Raw genomic sequence first — 18485 nt, 5'->3', positions numbered from 1 at the left:
GTATGCCATGAATTCTTTGCAATCCGAGATTTACAAAACTGTCACTGAATGCAGTACAGCACCTTAATTTGCTGTGTTGCATAACAGGGAGAGAGCAGGAAAGTGTCATATCTACCCCTCTCAACACTGCCCCATTAGGCAGCCGAAAACCATGTACACACATTTGCACTATAGTGCAATGTTGTCTGAGAGTCTAGCTTAGGTTCGTACTGGAAGGGTCCCCTTTCAGTACAAAAAGAAATACTATGTCTGAACAAACATGAAACTTTTCCCACTTCGGATGAGTGTTGTACCAAATACCAATTTGCTCTGGGTTGTAAATCCTGAAAAGGATTTGGATTCAGGTCTGTTATAAAACGTAAGCAAACCAAAAACAAAACTTCTGTAAGTCTGGTCCTACTAATCAGATCAATGTTCACCTGCTTTGGAAAGATTACTTTTTAAACTCTGCAGTGAGGTTGAAACCTGTATAAAAGAAATCTGAGAAATGCGCAATTTGGCTAGGTTTCTGCTGCAGAATTACCACAAGCACCTTCATACAAAAGTAGTGGTCTCCAACAAGTTTATACTTTGCATTCAGATAGCTTAACTTGTGCCACTACTCCCATACTCCTGACTCGCTGGGACTTGCCTTACTTGGAGGTACAGACCATTTTCATTAGCTGTTTGACATGGTGACCAGTGGCAAAAGACTGAACAAACCGTGGTTAATGAAAAATTAGCAAAATGGGAGAAGTCAACGTGTACTTTTATTGATCTAAACCACATTCGGCCCCATAGGGGCCAGGATACCAAACAAGAGAAAAAGTCCAGGACACTACAGGGGAGACAGACTACTGCAACAAGAACAAAAAGGCTTAACATAAACCAACATCTTCATGGTTTGTTTCAATAGTCTGAGCTTTCTTTAGTCCTCTTCTAGCATTGCAAATCTTTACAGCCAAGTTCCTTCTTATAGTTCTGTAGTCTAGTGATGGCCAGCCGTTGGCCTTGCACACACACTTCATGAACTCTGGGAAAAAGAAAAAAAAATACATCAGTATCATGTTACCACCACTATTTTCGTTTTTTAAAAGGGCTGGGCTACCTTTAAAAAGTTGTAATTCTATTATTTCATATATTGTGCCGATGAGATAAGGTTACAAGGGTTCATAAGAGTAACACTAAGGGTACTTGGTCAAAGAGGCACAGGTGAAAGCAAGGCATTGATGAAGGGGTCAAAAGGTGAAGAAAGCATAAAGTTCCTTTATGAACTCCAGAGTGAAGCAGCAAGTTGTGGATTCAGGAAGTCTGTTGGAGTTTCAGGAAGAAGTCAGAAAAGGTTTGTACAAGGACTTGTACAATGAGTCTCCTATAAAAAGTTGGGTCCCCTCCAAAACTTCATATAACACTTAAGGCAGCAGGAGTGGGCATGGCTAAAAGCAGGGGTATGTTTCTATAGCTCAAAATCTGCACTAAATGTGAGAATTATAAAAGAGCAAACAAGACGGACAGAAATTGAACACAAAGCCCCTAGTCCCTAATGATAGTTCTAGCCCTAAGCAGCAGTCTGTCTTCCCGGTCTCCTTCATCCTTTTGACATGCTGGGGCACTTGGAAGAAAGATTGTTCAGATGTAGAGGGCTTGAAATAAACATATGTAGCATAGTCATGTTAACTAGACGATGTCACGCTTCCTCTGCAAATAGAAAGTCATCAATGCTGGATTTCATTTACAAAACCAGCATGAAGGCAGCCATGTTGAACCGGAACTCTACTTGCAATATTCATATTTAGAAAACAGTCTAAAACTACTAAAATGACCAGAAATCTAAATAGGACCTTACAACCAAGTGCTAGCAACAGGACAACTGACCTAATTAGGAGAGTTGTTCAGTTCCAAATAAAAGCTACGAGCACAGTATTTTATAAGTGCAGTTTGCCATCGCCCAATTATCCAGTTTGAGGCCCTCACCTGGACATAGATTTAGAAATGAAATCCCAACTTAAGGCTTTGTGCCGGATGTGCATTCAAATTTGTAGCACAAACTGTTAATAAATTCCAAGCAACCCTCATTGCTCTTCTTGCTCTTTTGTTAGGCATGATGGCGTCGTCCTACAATTATATGATACAAGACCACATGTGCAAACATATTTCAACACTATGTATATTAATGTATTTTCATAATCCAAGATAAACTGAATGTCAGTTTGAAAATTTGTAATATCTTACCAAATAAGGCATCAACCTTCTCCTCATCAAGGGCAGCTGTTCCAGCACGAGCCTTGGTTAAACCTTTTGCAGATGCAAGTTCTTTTGGAGAAAAAAGTATTCTGCTGACCCCATTGAGAAGAAAAACTGCACTGTTCCGAGCTGACTTTGCTTCGTCCAAGAGTTTGTTCAATTCCCTCTTTGGCACAAGAACACCTCTGAACCGTGAAGGATCATTTGAATCCTTGACCAACAGCTGCATCGCAGTCTGCAAAAGAACACAACTATTAACTATTTGCCATCATGTTAAGTTATATTTTTTAGTATGTATCAGGTCGGCTTTTTGATGCTGATTTGGTATCCATACGAGTTTATATGTAATATTTGCTAGGTTACCTCCATAAGGATAAAGCAGCCATATTTAAAAACATTGCATGCAGAAATATTTCAAAGTCCTCATGCGGGAAATCTACAAGGGTTGTCCTATATAAACTAACTGCAGAAAGGTTTACAAATTACAAAAAAAAAAACCCAAGTACCTTTTGTACAGTGAATGATTGACTGCATAAATTTGAGGCTGCTGTATCTGTTAAGTTCCTTGAACTGCTGCATATTTTTGAGGCTGCTGTATCTGTTAAGTTCCTTGAACTGCTGCATATTTTTGAGGCTGCTGTATCTGTTAAGTTCCTTGAACTGGTCAAAGCAGACAGCGCAGCTTCCAAATGCTGTATAGCCAACTGTGCTATAATCAAATAAACAGTTGTTAGGGGCAGCAGATAATAAATACAATATACACATAGCACAAGCATACCTTTTGGCGATGCAGGTGTTTGGGTAAAAAAATGATTATTAATGGGAATTTGTCGCAGTTTACGTGGTAAGGTAGAATATCAGGCACGTACCTTTTAAGTGTTCGTTTTCGGCTCGTAAATCATGCACTTCTGCTTGTAACCGTACACACTCCTCATTCAAACAGGAACCAGGGACAACAGAATAGCCTTCATTTTCATTAATTATGGACAAGGTATTGTATATCATTTCCTTAGAGAGAAAGCAAATAATAATTGGGCCATACAAGGCCTTTGTGAGTAAATTTGTTTTGTACATTGAAGTTTCCTCTGCACGATAAAACATTACACCAAATTGTTCACTTACCTCTAATAAGTGTTTTTTGTAAGGCCCACGTTTCTTTCCTCTTCCAAGTTGTTCTTCATTCACGGGCATCACTTTGTCTGCTTCCAATAGTATTGAATAATTATTAGCACATTCAACAGACATACGTACTGTGGAGTATAGATTGAAATACACTGCTGGGAACCTGGCCATACAAAGTGAAAATCCCCTTCAATCTAAGTAAAACTACACACCAACATTCATGCAGCAGTAGTGATGAAGCCGCCCCAACTCCAGGGGTGTAACACAGGCCTTGCAGCCCCTGCTGTGGGGGCCTGCGGGCATAGGGAGGAGATGCCTTCAGGGTCCGCCTTCAGCCCTAGGCCAGTGAACATCTGAGATATGGGAGACTTAAAAGCTCCTACAGGCAGACAAGCTAACAAATTAATCGGTAGAGCTGAGGATTGAATATTTTGCTTTGAAAATCATACAGAAACCATCACAAAATATAAAAAAGTTTCTTCGAAGTTTAAAGGATATCTAATATGTGGAAGCATTGACATTTATAAAACATGTCGTAGCATTGCTAAGAACTTACAATTTAACGAAAATAATTTGTTGAAATCAAATATTAATCTAAAAGCACAAATTTTAAGCAGGGATGCTGAGATTTATCGAGAACCTCTGGTTTCACATTCTAGAAATCAGCCAGTAAAAGGTATCAATGTATATTCATTTTTATGTTAATCCTTGGATTTTACTACTTTGTGCATTTTCTGAAGCTTTTAGCACAAACTTTACTAAGTATTTTAGGGGCCTAGCTTAGTCAACAACACTAGGGGGGTTAACTTCAGCTTGACCAACAGTCATGCCAGCATTGCTCGCTAACAGATTATCTGAGAAGAATGACATGGTGGCTAGAGGGGCGGCAGAGCAGGAAAGCAGTGCACCTCATTACTACAGAACACATGTATATGTGGTTTACCACCCATAACAGAGTGCCGTCTCCCTGTATCACTTTAGCAGGGTATAACATTTTAGCGTGTTGAAAATGTTTGCTATCTACTGCAACACTGTACTATAGTAGCAAATCAATACATTGAACAGTGTCAAAGAACTGATGTATTCTCCTTTCAAAACTATATATAATTCATTAGATAGGGATACTATGCGTGCTCTGAACAATCACAGATATCTAAATGAGCAAGGTTGACCCAGACAAAAAGGAAGCCTTAGGGCAGCACTTAGTGGCATTGTACTTATAAACACTCATTCAATGCCAGGAAGTTACTAAGGAAGATGTTGTGATGCATTAAAGACATTACATTTAATCACCTAGAGTATATGTCATAATTGCCAGTATGCTATGGATCAGCAAATTTTAGAGGCAATAACTCAGAAACCGAACAAATGTTTGTTTGGATTTATAGGAATTGGGGAAGAAGACGTGAAGTGGCACTCCAAGCAGTAGACTGTGGAGCTGGGCAACCAGGTTAAAGTCTCGGTGGTGACTCAACATCTGGGCAAATCCCCCGTGACAAAAAAGGAAAAAGTTATTTTGCAATTTAACTGATGATTTAATGCATGCAGGTAGAGTTTGTGCCACAAAGCCGCAATCTAAAATCCAACCCTCTTCGACCACTGTTTCGTGTGGTAAGCGCTAAACTGGGTACCCTGAAGGCATGAAAGGGAGGGGGTGGGGAGTCAGTGCGTTTTCACAATTTCTACAATGATACAAGAACATAACATACTGGACTACTCAAGCTACAGTGCTGGCCTTTCTTCTACATGCCTGGTTGCAGGTAATAAAAGGAAACCTCGCATTCTAAGGCATAATATTTTTCAAAAATGTTAGTTTCCTCTTTGCTGAGCATAGTGTCAACATCCTCTCATTTGTAGCGGAGTGTGAACATGACTTGTCAACCCATCTTCAGCATGAAGGCCCTATTTCCATTTGTTAACCATCAGCACATCACGTATTTCAACCTCTACCTTCCGGGGGGAAGGGGGTGCAGTGAATATTCACATTCATTTGTTCCCTTCTCCCGCATAAATATTTCCATGAAAATAGAAATTATGAACATCCAGGTACTTTATACGCTGGTGATTGTGTCATGTCTTCATCCCACAATAGCTCTCCTGTCAGTCTGCCTTCAATATCCCGAATATTAACAAATGATGATGTAACATTATGCTCTGGAATTGCATTTCTAACTTTGTAAATCTGACTAATAAGGAACTGCTTTTTCTTGGCAGTGAAAAATCAAAAGGAGCGTTCAGTTCTATACAGGATTACCTGTTGCAATATCAGATGGCTGAACTGTTTACCAATAGATCAAATAGTCATGATGTGTCGAATAAAAGTTATTCAGGAGACTTGCGAGTCGTTTTGATCCCAATTTTGTACAAAAATGCCATTATTGACAGAAGCAATCCAGTGTTGGCTCCTTGTTATCTCAAATCCTCAGACGGCTAAGCATTAACTAATACATTCAAACAAGGAATCAGAAAGGGTAAAGATCAGATGGGAGAGTAACAAGCCATCTAGTGGTACAAAACAGTATCTATGAGGATTTATTAGATAACAGGAGCCAACACTGGGCTGGATGACAAGACTGGGATATTGATTATCACTGATTAAGTCCCACAGGGACGAAACTCGTTGGCTGGGCAAAAAGGATTGCTTCGGTCAAATTGGATTTTTTTTAAATAAATTTGGAATCAAAGCAACTCAAGACTCCTGAATAATGTATTCATCATATGATGAATACTTGAACTATTGCTGACGAACAGTTTAACCGTCTGATGATTATGTAACTGTATAGAACTGAACGCTCCTTTTAATTTGCGATTTCTTGACCTTGTGTTGGGATAGCCTCTTAGCAATGGGGTCACAAAAGTAAAGCATTTGAGAAAACAGAATTGGTATTAATTACACACCAATACGCAGGTTGGAGCCTACATTGCCAGTGCTTTTTTCTAGAATTTCTTGGCAGTGTTCGAAATGCGATACTAGGCAAATCACGTAATCTTTCCTTGACAAAAACAAAAAGGGCCATGTGTAGTTTAACTGATGCTTTAATACATTCAGCCACACCCATCCCCTACCCACCCAAAATACTCCATTTGGTTAACGCCCCCTGTCGCCCCCCCCCCCCAAAAATGCTCTTCCAACTTCGCATAGGAAACGGAGTAGATACTCAACCACCCAAAAAGCTTTGGCATTTTAAGGAGTAGGAAAATATCTACTCAAATGCCAAAACAATGCAGAGATAAGAGACCCTAGTGTGGGTGCACCCAGATATAAACTGTACACAATAATGGTCATTAGGAGGTGTACGGTCGGGCAGTGCTGTAAGTGGGATGAATAGCAAGGGGGGTTCAGGGGCATAGCCGCTGTAATAAAGGGCATGATGGCTTAAAACACAAGCTAATAATCGGTGCTTAGCATAGTGTAGGATCCACTGTTTTTTAGCTGCTTCTGTACATTCATCCAGATATATAAACATAATGTAACACCTACAACAAGCCAGGACGTTTGGCCTTGCAATGGTTACAAGTCGCATAGGAAATAAGCAACAACTGTAACTTCGCTGTATAGAATATTGAAAACGCTACTCGTTCTTGTGGGTGAAGTTGTAGCCTAAGGCTAGAGTAGCCGAGCTTCGAGTAGAGAAAACGGATTCGAGCCTCATATCCTGTGATTCAAAAAGTGTATAAACCATGTCTAACTGCTGCTCGTGCAAAGCGTTCCAGGTTTACGCTATATGGGCCGGAAGTCTCGGAGTCCCTGCTCTTTTAAGATGTATGCGAGGCCCTTTGTTAAGAATCTGAGTGGACCCTGGCCTGCAGCCTCCCCGGTGACCCTATGGTCGCTGGGGCAGTGGAACTGTTCCTCCCACAGCACTGCCCCCTTTCGCATCTTTAACATTCACCGCCCGAACAGCGGATCAATGGCTGAAATCAATAAGGCAGGCACTTTTCCTAACACTGCATGCTTGAAAGTTATAACTAATCTCTCCCGTGATGCGTACACATATGAGTACAAGGCGGTTGCTGGAGACCGGCTGTGCGCGGTTCAGAAGGGGGGCCGAATACTAGAGCAGACTCGAGGGCGTGCACTGCCCGGGGCGGAGTATCTGACGAGGTGCGCGAGATCATCCTTACCTGCGATAGACGCCGGAATCCCTGCCATTATCCTGCTTTCAAAGCGCTAAGTCGGAACAGAAAGAAAACGAGACTGCTCAATTGTGACCCTTTTATGCCAATGCACCCTCACTGTATTCGGTAGTGCCGCAGCGCAATGACGCCACTTCCGGCGCTCCCGGATGTGCGTCGCCTTTTGCGTGTCCACCTGATTAATTTAGGTATACCTAAAGGTAAATGTGAAATGTGGTAACGTTTAACATTTTGGCAGTTTTTATTTATGTATGTATTTGGAAGCTGCAGTTGGCTAGTGGTGAGCTGCTTTCTATTATTTGAGGACCCGGGTTCGAGTCTCAGCGCCGAATCGGCAGGCTTAGATTTGCTTGTGTTATGATCGTTTCAACTTCACTGTGCCTTCGGAGTTTTTGGTTTTCAATGGGCGGGGGTGGCTGTACTTGTTATCCCAGTTTGTTTGATATTGGGCTGTCTTTGTACAAGGGATGTTGCATGAAAAGTAAATGTGTATAAAGGAACTCTTGAAACAAGCCTCTTTAAAAAAACAATATGATGATTTACTTGTTATACCAGCACGAGCTATTCATAATCCACGTTCCAATAAGTCTGAAAACGGTGTCTGGTTTCTTGTGGCCCTTTAGGCACTACGTAGTGCGACCAGTGTTGCTTTGCGTGCCACGCCTTCAAACTGCTGCGAAAATTGAAACAAGTCGCACAATTCAAATTGTTTCTTTTAAAACCAGGACGGGCTATGTGTATCACATAGTGCATAGCTGTCAAGGTTTCAGATTGCTTAAGTGTGACATGTTGATAGTTTCAATGTACTTATGAGTGACATTCAACGACTATGAGTGACACTTTCTAAGGACCAAAATCACGCAATGATATCCACGGAAATGGAAAAATATTAGAGCTAACACACATTTGACCAACGGAAAACTCAAACTCTGCAGCAAGTGCGTTTAATCCCATTATTTCTAAATAATCTCCACCCTAAACTCAGTGCCAGGTGCTGTTGAACCACAAGTAATAAAGGGATCTCTGTCACATTAGTAGCAACCCACTGAGCTATGCACATAACATACAGTGTAAATGATGGCAGACTATCTATGCAGCAGGCATATTAACCCTTCTATGCTGCTTTATGGTGAGAGTCAAAACTGACAGAAGACAGAGCTCCGACCTCTATCCGGTGGAAACATTAATCTACAGGCATTTTCTATCGAGGTGCACAAAGGGAAAGTGTACCCATTTGCCAGCCACTATGCCCTGCTGGAGCTACCCCCCCTCCAGTTGTAACATTTTAAATGTGAGCTGCGATCAGTTATTACATTTATTTGCTTCTTACCGGAGTCTCCGAGATCAGAATCATCCAAAATCCAATCAGTATGAAAGAGAGGAGCTGCTGGCTTGTCACTGCGGAGATAGTTAGCCTTTCTTTTCTCAAGAGTCAGAGAGCGAGCCATGTTTCCCTGCCTAGGCCTGTGGCACCTGCTCTTACTGCGAGGCTCACGCTGGTGTGGCGAGTACAGCAGGGTATAGTTGAGGTCAGGAGGAAGTGAGCAGGTGCTCGATTCTCAAACACCGGGGGCCTCATTTATGAAAAGTGACGCCTCCTCGCGCAGGCGCAGGGACGCGTCACAATTCCGTACGACGCGTTGCGTCACAATTTTGCGACGCAGATGCGTCAAATTAATGCAATGGCGCATCATGTCGCAAGTGATGCCGAAAGTCGGAAAAAAGTGACGCAGACGCTGCCGTCCTGACGCACCAGAAAGTCACGCAACTGCTGGAAAAGTGCCTTAAGTCACAATTGCTGTACTGACGGAAGTCTACGTGGCGCTGCGCCACTTTCACGTTGCGTCAGATTCCGGAAAAACGCCAAAAATACACGCATCCATCTCCTAATTCTCCCGCAAAGCGAAAAATAGCTACCATGGAGCGTGAAGGAGACAGCAGCAGTCAAGAGAACCTTCCACATGGCAGCCAGGATGCCCAGCCTGAAACACAGGGAGAAACACATGGAAAGAGGAAAAGGAAAACAAATTTCAGTGCTGAGGAGAACGACATACTCATCAATGAGGTGACAGACCACCAGCACCAGCTTTTTGCAAGTTCGAAGTTGCCATTATCAAAAAAAGAGGCCATTTGGCAGTCCATATTGACAAAGGTCAACTGTGTGGCCCAATCAAAGAGGACAGTGATTGACATTAAGAAGCGCTGGAATGACATAAAGCGCAGGACAAAAGAAAAAATGGCAAAAAACCGACAAGAAGCAACGCTGACAGGAGGAGGCAGCCCATCACAACAGGAAGAGCTGGATGACCTTGAGGAGCGGGTTACGGCGGTCATCCCAGACGAGTTGGTGGTAGGAATTGCAGGACAGGACAGTGCAGAGCATGAGGAACCGCAAGACACACAGGGTAAGTCCCTACAAGGGGAAATGTTGCAAAGAAGGTAATGTTGTGCAGTGCATAAACTAAGGTGGCTGGCTCAATCACTGACGTGTTGTGGAAAGAGAAGTCATGCAATGTAATTAACTGTGAAGTGTCTTCCAAATGTATTGTACCAGGGACATGCAGATGTCACATTTTGTAAACATCTAACCCTGTCAAAGTAAAAACATATTTCTAAAGTGAAGTCTTAGCCCACTGCTACACCTGACAATTGCCACACGCAGGTGCAAATATACAACTACCCTCATGAAATACCAATCACACAACATCCTGCAACAGACCGAGTTTAACACTTTTATAACCTGGACTGCCACCGCTGTGCTGCCAGGATGTAACACTGATCATGTAGTGGTGGCACAATGTGCCACAGCCACAATAATAGGCCAGAGTCAGCCATGTTACATAGTACAACATATCATGTAATTGCATCATTCCCACATTAAAGTGTGAGAAAGCGGAATTCCAGGGCTGTTGCTGGGGGTGTACCCAGAAACATCCATGTCCAATTGACAATGTCCAATAGCAAAGTCAAACAGTAACTATTACGCTGCGCCACAAAGACATGCATCCTCAGGGTCTGTGTAAGGCATGCACAACCTGAATAAATACTAACTGTTCCCTCTTCAATATACCCAACATATAGCTGTTGCATCCAAGTGCACACATAGAAAGAGGAAAAATCTTTGGATGACTGCATCATGCAGGAATGTGTCCCTTCCATGCACACAAACAATGATCCACTGCACCGCAGGACCCCCTGCAACATAGTGCAAGTTTGCCTGGGTCGGCGCATGGCAAGCATTGTGCACCTATGTCGTTGTGAAGGACAGGTGAGCCCAATAAAGAGCCCCTAATGATAGTCACCCCATGCTGGCCCAAAATCTGTCATCGTTCTACTCTGTGCATGATGGTTTCAGCCTCATCATCTGCATATGTAAGGGAAAGTACTCAGGAATGTTAGTCAGCATGTGAAGCCCTGTGCCACATTACACAAGCATCATGCATAACGTATGCATGGTGGGTCTGCACATCCCCAAAAGAATATCAGTAGTGGTGCTGTGCAATCCATGTACATGCCTCTGACATGAATGCTTGACTTAAGCACTGACCAGCTACGTCTGGATGAATGACGTATATAACATGAATGACAACCTGTAGTGACACACAGTGAATACAGCACATCTATTTTGTCACGAGAATGGCCAAAACATAAGTGTACCAATGGTGTTCTTGCAGTGAAACAACACCCAACATCAATAGTTTGCAGGAATGCGCACCATCTCACCGATGGACTCCATTCATGGCCTGTACCTATGCATGCACTGCAGCACACCTATATTGCAAGTGGCGCAGTCCAGCTGCTAAACATTCAGCAAATATGCACCATAGTTAATTATACAAATGGATCATCAGCGAGTCTGCAGCACTGTTTGTGCAGCTAAAGTGCCAAGAATGTTTAATCACATTAGCAAGCTTTAGCATACAGATGAGAGCAACTGCTCAGGAGTGATAGCAACTTGTATGTCAATGGCATTGCATGTCCCAACAAAACTATGGCAATGACATGCAAAGTAGGTGTTACGTATCCAAATAATGCTAACAATCTAACTAACTGCACCTCGCAAGATTAGCAAGGCTGTCACAGACATGAAAGAAACAAGCAAACTCATGCAAATGCACAATAGCTGCTGGAATGTAAAGCCACAACATACATGTCCCAAAGGAAGGTGACAAATCGTGGGACAACATATATGCATGGGACTGGTACTGGACAGCGCTGCACACAAGGTTACAGGGTTGCCCTGTGACAAAGGTACACTCTACAAATGTGCAACAACAACAATATTGTGTGCATTCCTATGCCCCAACCATGAAAAGTGTTGCTGCAAGAAGACAGTGAGGCAACACTTCTCACCATGTTCCCCCTTGCAATAGCATGGATGTACAGTACACACTGGACATTGGTCCATGAGTCAAGTAATGACTGATCCATCTGAAATCAATATGTATGTGTATGCACAACCATGACGCAACTCCAGCAATGCATTGTGGTAGCCGATCCCAATGGCACTGCCCCACATTCATGTCTGCCATGAGGCAGGGCGAAAGTACTGATGCAAGTACATTCATGAGGGGAGCAGAAATGATGGTGTCATTAGAGATCCTAACAGTGGTATTTGTGTGCTGTAGTGTCACAAGTATTTAAGCATTGGTGGACTGTCATTGCACAAGGAGTTGAAGAGATGTCATGCAGTGTCCTTGCTCCAGCTACAAGAGGGTGCAAGGATGGGGGTGGTGATTGCTGGGCAAGTCACATATGTCATGCATCTAATGATGGTAGTGCCAGGAGAGTCAGAAGTCTGGCCTGAATCACAAGTACCTGCAGCCGTAGTACATGTACTTATCCGTGTCCTGTTCAGTGGTATGTTGAGGTCCCTTGATGCTTGTGTCTGATGTCAGTGAAGATACCCAGGAGGTGTTGGTGGTCAGGTAACTTTACCTGCTGAGGTTGAACTTGAGATCATTGAGAGGGATGCTGCCCGTGGATGTCACACACTGGGGTCCAATGACGTCAACAATGGTGTTGGAGAATGGGGCACATGGCCTGGGTGTCCTGCACATGAGTGTGCTGCTGAGTATGGCCATGGGCCTGGTCACGATAATGTAGTTGTCGTAGTACATGGTCAACCATGGCACATTAGAGTGCCTGATCATTCTGAGTGTACTAGTGTATGGGTTTTCAATGCCTCTTCCATGATTGTCGTGCTGCCACATGCAGGTGACACAGAAGTTGTCAGTGACAGTGATGGTGATGTCTGTAGCAGAGTTAGGTCCTGGTAGGTGAGGTGGCGTACATGTTTGATGGTGAGGAGGTTGCTGACATTGTATTGTTGCAGTGTCCAAGAGGAATAAACCTTGGTTCACAGTGTGGACCTGAGACAGTCATATGCAAACAGCGTAGACTATGGTTGCCGTAGTGTTTTGAGATGACCATTACAATGCATGCTGTACAATGTCAACAATGCAATGCATGTGTAGCAAAATATCATCTCAAAATTCCTCATTGTGACCACAATTATGTTGTGATGTAAGTACTTCATGTGGTTATGTGTGTCAGTATTAAAAAAAAAAATTGTGACAAATGTAAAAATTATGTAAAATGTTGTGCATTTATGTGTCAAATAATAACATTTGGTTGTGTCATGGGGTAAAATATGGCTCAACTATTATTTGTATTTATGTACATCACGAGAAATAGGGGGTCAAATGTTGTTAAATATAACAAATGCTGTGTATATTTGTTTTGCCAATGAAAAATGGTGTGTGCATTACTCACTAACCTGACTCCATTATGTGTGTCGTGGTTGTTCATAAAGGATTTTCATGCTTCAGGTCTGGGTGTGTGGTGACAAGGATAGTTTGGCCATGTACTCACTTAACTTTGAACAGTGTACTTAAAGTCTCCGCTGTGCAACACCTACTCTACAGTTGCAACATGCCTAGTATTACAAATGAATTCAATGGAATGTGATGACATGGCATGTTTTGGTAATATGTATGTGCCTTTTGGCACAAGAGTGGTACACCTGCTCTGCATGGGGGCACAGTGGCAAACATTGGCAATTGCGGGGGGACAGCTGTGAATTATGAAATGCAGGAAATAACAATGAATGTCGTATGGATGCGGGGATGTGTGTGTGAGTGGGTGCTGCAAAACATATATTGAGGGAAGTCTGACCTCAAAGCTGTGTCCCATGTCTCTGGAGCCTATGCAACCCTGCCTTTGTGTCACGTAAAAGGAATTAGGCAGCCAGGCTCCCTACTCTGAGTCAATCACAACGCTGTGAAGTGCTGGTGTGACTGGTAATTGGAAATGGGATAAGTCATGCAGCCACATGCTGGAGTGTTGGCCATGTTTGCCATGGAGGCTGGAATGCAGCCTGCATATCAAACATGGAAGTGGGTATTACTGCTCTGGTCATCATGGGTGGCACCTGAGTCATCTTGCCAATATGTACATGCCCCACCTCATATTAGATCTCCCCTACCCACCCTCCCATGCCATGATGAGACATAGCATGATCACATCAGTCACTCATCCCTTGTGTCTTCATTAGAGCCCACACTCCACATATTGTCTATTTACTACCACTAAGGCCCCCACCCCTGTCTGCATGTGTTCCGTCATCACTGAATATTGTACCTCACACTTACCCTACTCAATGTCAGCCGCTGTGCAAGCGCACAGCAGACGCATGCACATGGTGTGCTGAAGTCACGCCTAAGGCAAATCTGTATGCTCACATCCTTGTCCCAAACGCAATCATTTCCAGCAACAACTGATCTAGAGTCACTCACTGATGCAGCTCAACCAGCCTCCATGCACTCACACATGGAAAACATCGGAGAATGACAACAGGCCTTGGCAATCATGACCCGCAGCCATTTCACATGCCTACACTGCTGACAAAGCTCAACCACCACCCTGGTCTCAAACACAGCTAACGCCAGTGTTTCAGCAAGTGAACTTCACACCTGGATACACAACTGCGCATACCAGCCCTCCACCCTCTGCAAGCCTGACAAACAGCACTACAGGGACACTGCATGGTAGAGCACTGATCTCCAAGAAGCAAGAGGCACCAGCAGATACCTTGGTAAGAACTGGATAAACACCAAGACACCTGAAATGTCGAACAAATACATGGACGCAATGAGGGACTACCACAAATAACTAGTCTTAAGATTTTGGAAATTCCTGCAAACTCGTCAAGTTCCAGCATGAATAAAACAACCTATGCAGCAAAGCTACAGACATCACCCTGGCACTCCAGCCCTGTGATAAGTGTCCAACAAAGTTCCCCCTAAAGTAAAAAATTACACTACAACAACTTTGCGGTACACATGAGATGCCACAGGCAGCACCACGCAAACCTCTCCCAACACAAGAGCCATACTACCATCCCCACCGGGACACCAGTCACAGCTCAATGCACCACTCGACCATGAGATACAGCCACCTGTGGGATCACTACAGCCCTGTCCTCATCACATCAACAACAGCACCAAGATCACCCTATTCACAGCCACAGATGACATCCGCACCCTCCGGGACCAAGAACCGTGAGTGTGCTCCGACACAGACTAACACCACACAGATTTGCAACACTACATGAAGCAGGATTCCAAGGAACAACGTTTAACTGGGTCACTCATCCCAGCAAGAGGTCCAAGGATCAGACTGACAATCTTCGTCTTTAAAAACACGTAAATCCAATGCTGAATGCAAGAGGGACCATCTATGTGTCTGACCCTTGTCAACATCAACAGGGCTGCCTCAGCGCCATTTGAAACTAACACGGCCTCAACATTGTATCCGTTGCTGATGACACACAGCTCATACTCTCTCACACCTAAGACTACACCAACCACAGACTTGAAATACATTGAGGAATGCATTACGTCGCAGTCTGCATGAACCACAGCTGCATGAAAACAAAATCAGAGAATACAGAAGTCCGTGTCCTTGGAACAACTCCTTCAGCATGCAAAAACACCTGTTGGATCTCCCATTCTGATGGGAAGGGGCTGCCGCTACCGCTCAAACAGACAGGTCTTGATGAGTCTTCTGAATGCGAGTAGGTCCTGGGTCTGCCGTAGGTGGGCCGGGAGGGTGTGCAAGGTCTTGGCGGCGTGGTAGGACAAGGATCTGCTGCTGGAGGTTGGTCATAGGATGCGGTGGACAGTAGTGAGGGGGAGGCTGGTGGAGCGGACCTGGCGTGTGGGGGTGTAGAAGCTGAGTCTGCTATACAGGTAGGCTGGTCCGGCCTACTGGAGTGCATTGTGTGGCTGGGTCAGGGGCTTGAAGCTGATCCACTTGCTGATGGGGAACCAGTATAGGTCTCATATTTGGGGGATGATGTGGCTGCGGTGGGGGACGTTGACAATAATTTAGCCGTATGTGTTTTGGATTCTTTGCAGTCGTTGTGGGTGTTTGGCTGGCAATCCTGCGTACAGTGCGTTGCGACAGTCCAGTCTGCTGCTGCTCAGGGCCTGTGTCACCGTCATTTTTGTCTGGGGTGGGGATCCACTTGTAGATCCTGCATAGCATGCGGAGGCTGTTGTAGCATGAGGAGGAGATGGCGTTGACCTGCTCAGACATGGAGAGGGAGGAGTAGTGGATGTATTGTAAGTTGCGTGCATGGTCAGTGGGTGTTGTTGCTGTTCCCAGTGTGGTTGCCCACCAGGAGTCGTCCCAGGCTGAGGGTGTGGGTCCGAGGATGAGGACCTGTGTCATGTCCAAGTACAGTTTCAAACTGCTGCTCCTCATCCAGTTGGTGAGGGACTTTATTCCCTTGTGGAGGTTTGTTGAGGGTGTGTGTGGGTCCCTGGTGATGGAGAGGATGAGCTGGGTGTTGTTGGTGTAGGAGATGATGTAGAGGTTTGTGAGGGCGGGCCACTTGTGCAAGGGGGACAGTACATGTTGAACAGTGTTGGGCTGAGGGATGACCCCTGGGGTACGCCGCAGATGATGTTGATGGCGTCCGATTTGATGGATGGGATTCGGACACTCTGGACGCTCTGGGTTCTGCCGGAGAGTAAGGACGTGTTCCAGTCTAGGGCCTTCAATTGGATTCAGGATTCTCGGAGGTGTGTCTTCAAAGAGTGATTGCATACCGTATCAAAGGCGGTTGACCGGTCCAGGAGGAAGAGGGCTGATGTCTTGCTGCTGGCTAGTTGGCGCATGATGTTGTTTGTGCCGGACATGAGGACGGTCTTGCTGCTGTATGTACGCATGAATCCGGACTGGGACTGGTCAAACATGTTGGTGTCTACCAGCTTGCGGCCCAATTGCATGTTGATGATTTCCTAAATGACCTTCGTTGGGAACGTGAGCAGGGAGATGGGCCGTGAGTCCTCGAGGGCCTTGGGGTGTGCCTTGTGCCTCTTGAGGAGGGCATTGCTTGTGGCGTGCTTCCATATTTCCAGGAATGTTGCTGCATTGAAGAAGATGTAGATGAACTTGTGTAGTTGTTGTATGATGGCTTCCTCTGCTTCGTACATTATGTGGTGTGGTCATGGTACTGCTGGTGATCCAGAGTGTATGGAGTTAATGACCATGTGTGTTGCGTCCTCGTTGACGTTGTACCAGGAGGTGATGCGGTTGGCGCTGGTGGTCCTCGCCGGGGAGGTGGAGTCTGGCATAGTTGGGGCGGTTGTGGTGTTGAAGCTGTCGTGGATGTCACCAAACGTGCGCTGTGAGAAGATGGACAGTGAGTCGCACAGTTCTTGTAAGGGTGGGATGTTGTTAGCGTTTGCGCATGGGTTTGAGCGTTCAATAACAATGCTGAAGACCTCATTGCTGTCGTGTGCATAGGTATCCAGCCGGGCTCGGAAGGAGGAGCTCTTTGCCAATCTGTTGAGGTGGTGATGTATACAGGTGGCGTCCTTGTGGACTGTGTGGTTGTGCGGTGTGTGTCCGTGGAGCCATGTTCACTCCATCTTCCGGCATGCGCGTTGGTAGGTCTGGAGGTAGTCGGTGAACCAGGTGGCTCTGTTGCAGGCGTGGCTGTTGGAGGGTAACTTGAGTGGGGCAAAGGTGTTGGTGCAGTCCTAGATACACTGTCAGAGTGTTTGGGCAGTGGCGACTGGGTTGGTGGGGTTGTAGTTTGGGCTCTGGCCGAGGGGTGTGACCAGCTGGTCTACGTTTACTTTTACCCAGCATTGGCGAGGCAGCTGTTGTCTGCGTTGGTGTGTGGTTGATTTATTGAAGGTCAAATTGATGCAGTGGTGGTCGTTCGAGTGCAGTTCAGTGGTGTGGTTGGAGGTGACGTGGGTGCCTGTTGAGAAGACGGGTTCCAGCTTGTGGCTGGTGGCGTGGGTTCGGTCCCAAGTTGTCCGAGGCAGGGTCTGGTGAGGTTGTTGATCAGAATGGTGGAGTTGTTGTCGTTGTTGTCCTTGAGGTGTAAGGTCAGGTCCCACAGGTTGATGTAGTGCGTGGAGGCTAGTGTGTGGGTGGTGGCGAGGTCATCGATGGAGCTGCAGAACTGGGCACAGGGTTGGGGTGCTGTAGACGAGGGTTCCTCTGAGGGTGGTGTTGGGTGTCGGTGTGGATGTTTAAGTGCAGGTGGTTGGCGGTGTTGATGGTGTTGTCTGCATGGGTGCCGACCTTGAGGGTGGACTTGTGGTCAATGGTGATTCATCCACCAAATCAGTCAGTGAAATCCCTGCGGTTGATCTTGTAGCTGTCTGGGATGTCAATGGTGATGTTGGTCGCAGAGGAGTAGTTCCACCAGGTCACGGTTAAGAATCACACATCTGGGGCGGAGGTGTCAAGCAGATCCCAGAGCCACATAGGCTGTTTTCGTGTGGAGTGGGTGTTGTGGTTAATGCATTGGAGGTGGCTGGGTCCAGTTCATGGGGGTTTGGTGGCTCAGTTGCATGTGAAGCTGCATGTGCGGCAGGAGAAGGGTCCCGTGTGTATGTTATTGTGGTGGCCTGGAAGCAAGTGTGGTATTGGCCGGCATTGAGTGCATGGAGGGAACAGGCGTAGTACTGGAGTCT

At 45.2% G+C, this 18485-nt stretch overlaps 1 protein-coding gene across 6 annotated transcripts; it reads right to left on the bottom strand.

Annotated features, from left to right (window-relative positions):
* Nucleotides 1-636: 636 nt before the first annotated feature.
* On the bottom strand, nucleotides 637-7589 carry LOC147689165 (uncharacterized). Of its 6 annotated transcripts, none has more exons than XM_086942055.1 (6): nucleotides 7471-7589; nucleotides 3346-3422; nucleotides 3093-3231; nucleotides 2730-2932; nucleotides 2212-2458; nucleotides 637-1012 (listed from the first exon to the last, which is right to left on the bottom strand). In XM_086942055.1, the coding sequence occupies exons 1-6, from the start codon at nucleotides 7496-7498 to the stop codon at nucleotides 858-860; spliced, it is 849 nt and encodes a 282-aa protein (XP_086798181.1). In that variant the 5' UTR covers nucleotides 7499-7589; the 3' UTR covers nucleotides 637-857. The 6 variants fall into 6 exon arrangements, with proteins under 6 accessions (XP_086798181.1, XP_086798180.1, XP_086798178.1 ...); XM_086942054.1 differs by having other exon boundaries at nucleotides 3346-3425; nucleotides 7471-7587; XM_086942052.1 differs by having other exon boundaries at nucleotides 3093-3422.
* Between the last annotated feature and the right edge of the window lie 10896 nt (nucleotides 7590-18485).

The sequence above is a fragment of the Lissotriton vulgaris genome, chromosome 10 (genome assembly GCF_964263255.1).
Source record: "Lissotriton vulgaris chromosome 10, aLisVul1.2, whole genome shotgun sequence".
Lineage (NCBI taxonomy): Eukaryota > Metazoa > Chordata > Amphibia > Caudata > Salamandridae > Lissotriton > Lissotriton vulgaris.
Note: the sequence above shows the minus strand (reverse complement) of the source record. Positions and strands in the feature narration are given on the sequence as shown.

Coding starts and splice junctions, on each gene's coding strand:
- LOC147689165 (XM_086942050.1), bottom strand. CDS start 3,516: ATGGCCAGGTTCCCAGCAGTGTATTTCAATCTATACTCCACAGTACGT. Junction 2,459..2,729: donor AATCATTCACTGTACAAAAG/GTACTTGGGTTT, acceptor GTTCTTTTGCAG/ACTGCGATGCAGCTGTTGGT. Junction 1,013..2,211: donor GAAGGTTGATGCCTTATTTG/GTAAGATATTAC, acceptor TCTTTTTCCCAG/AGTTCATGAAGTGTGTGTGC.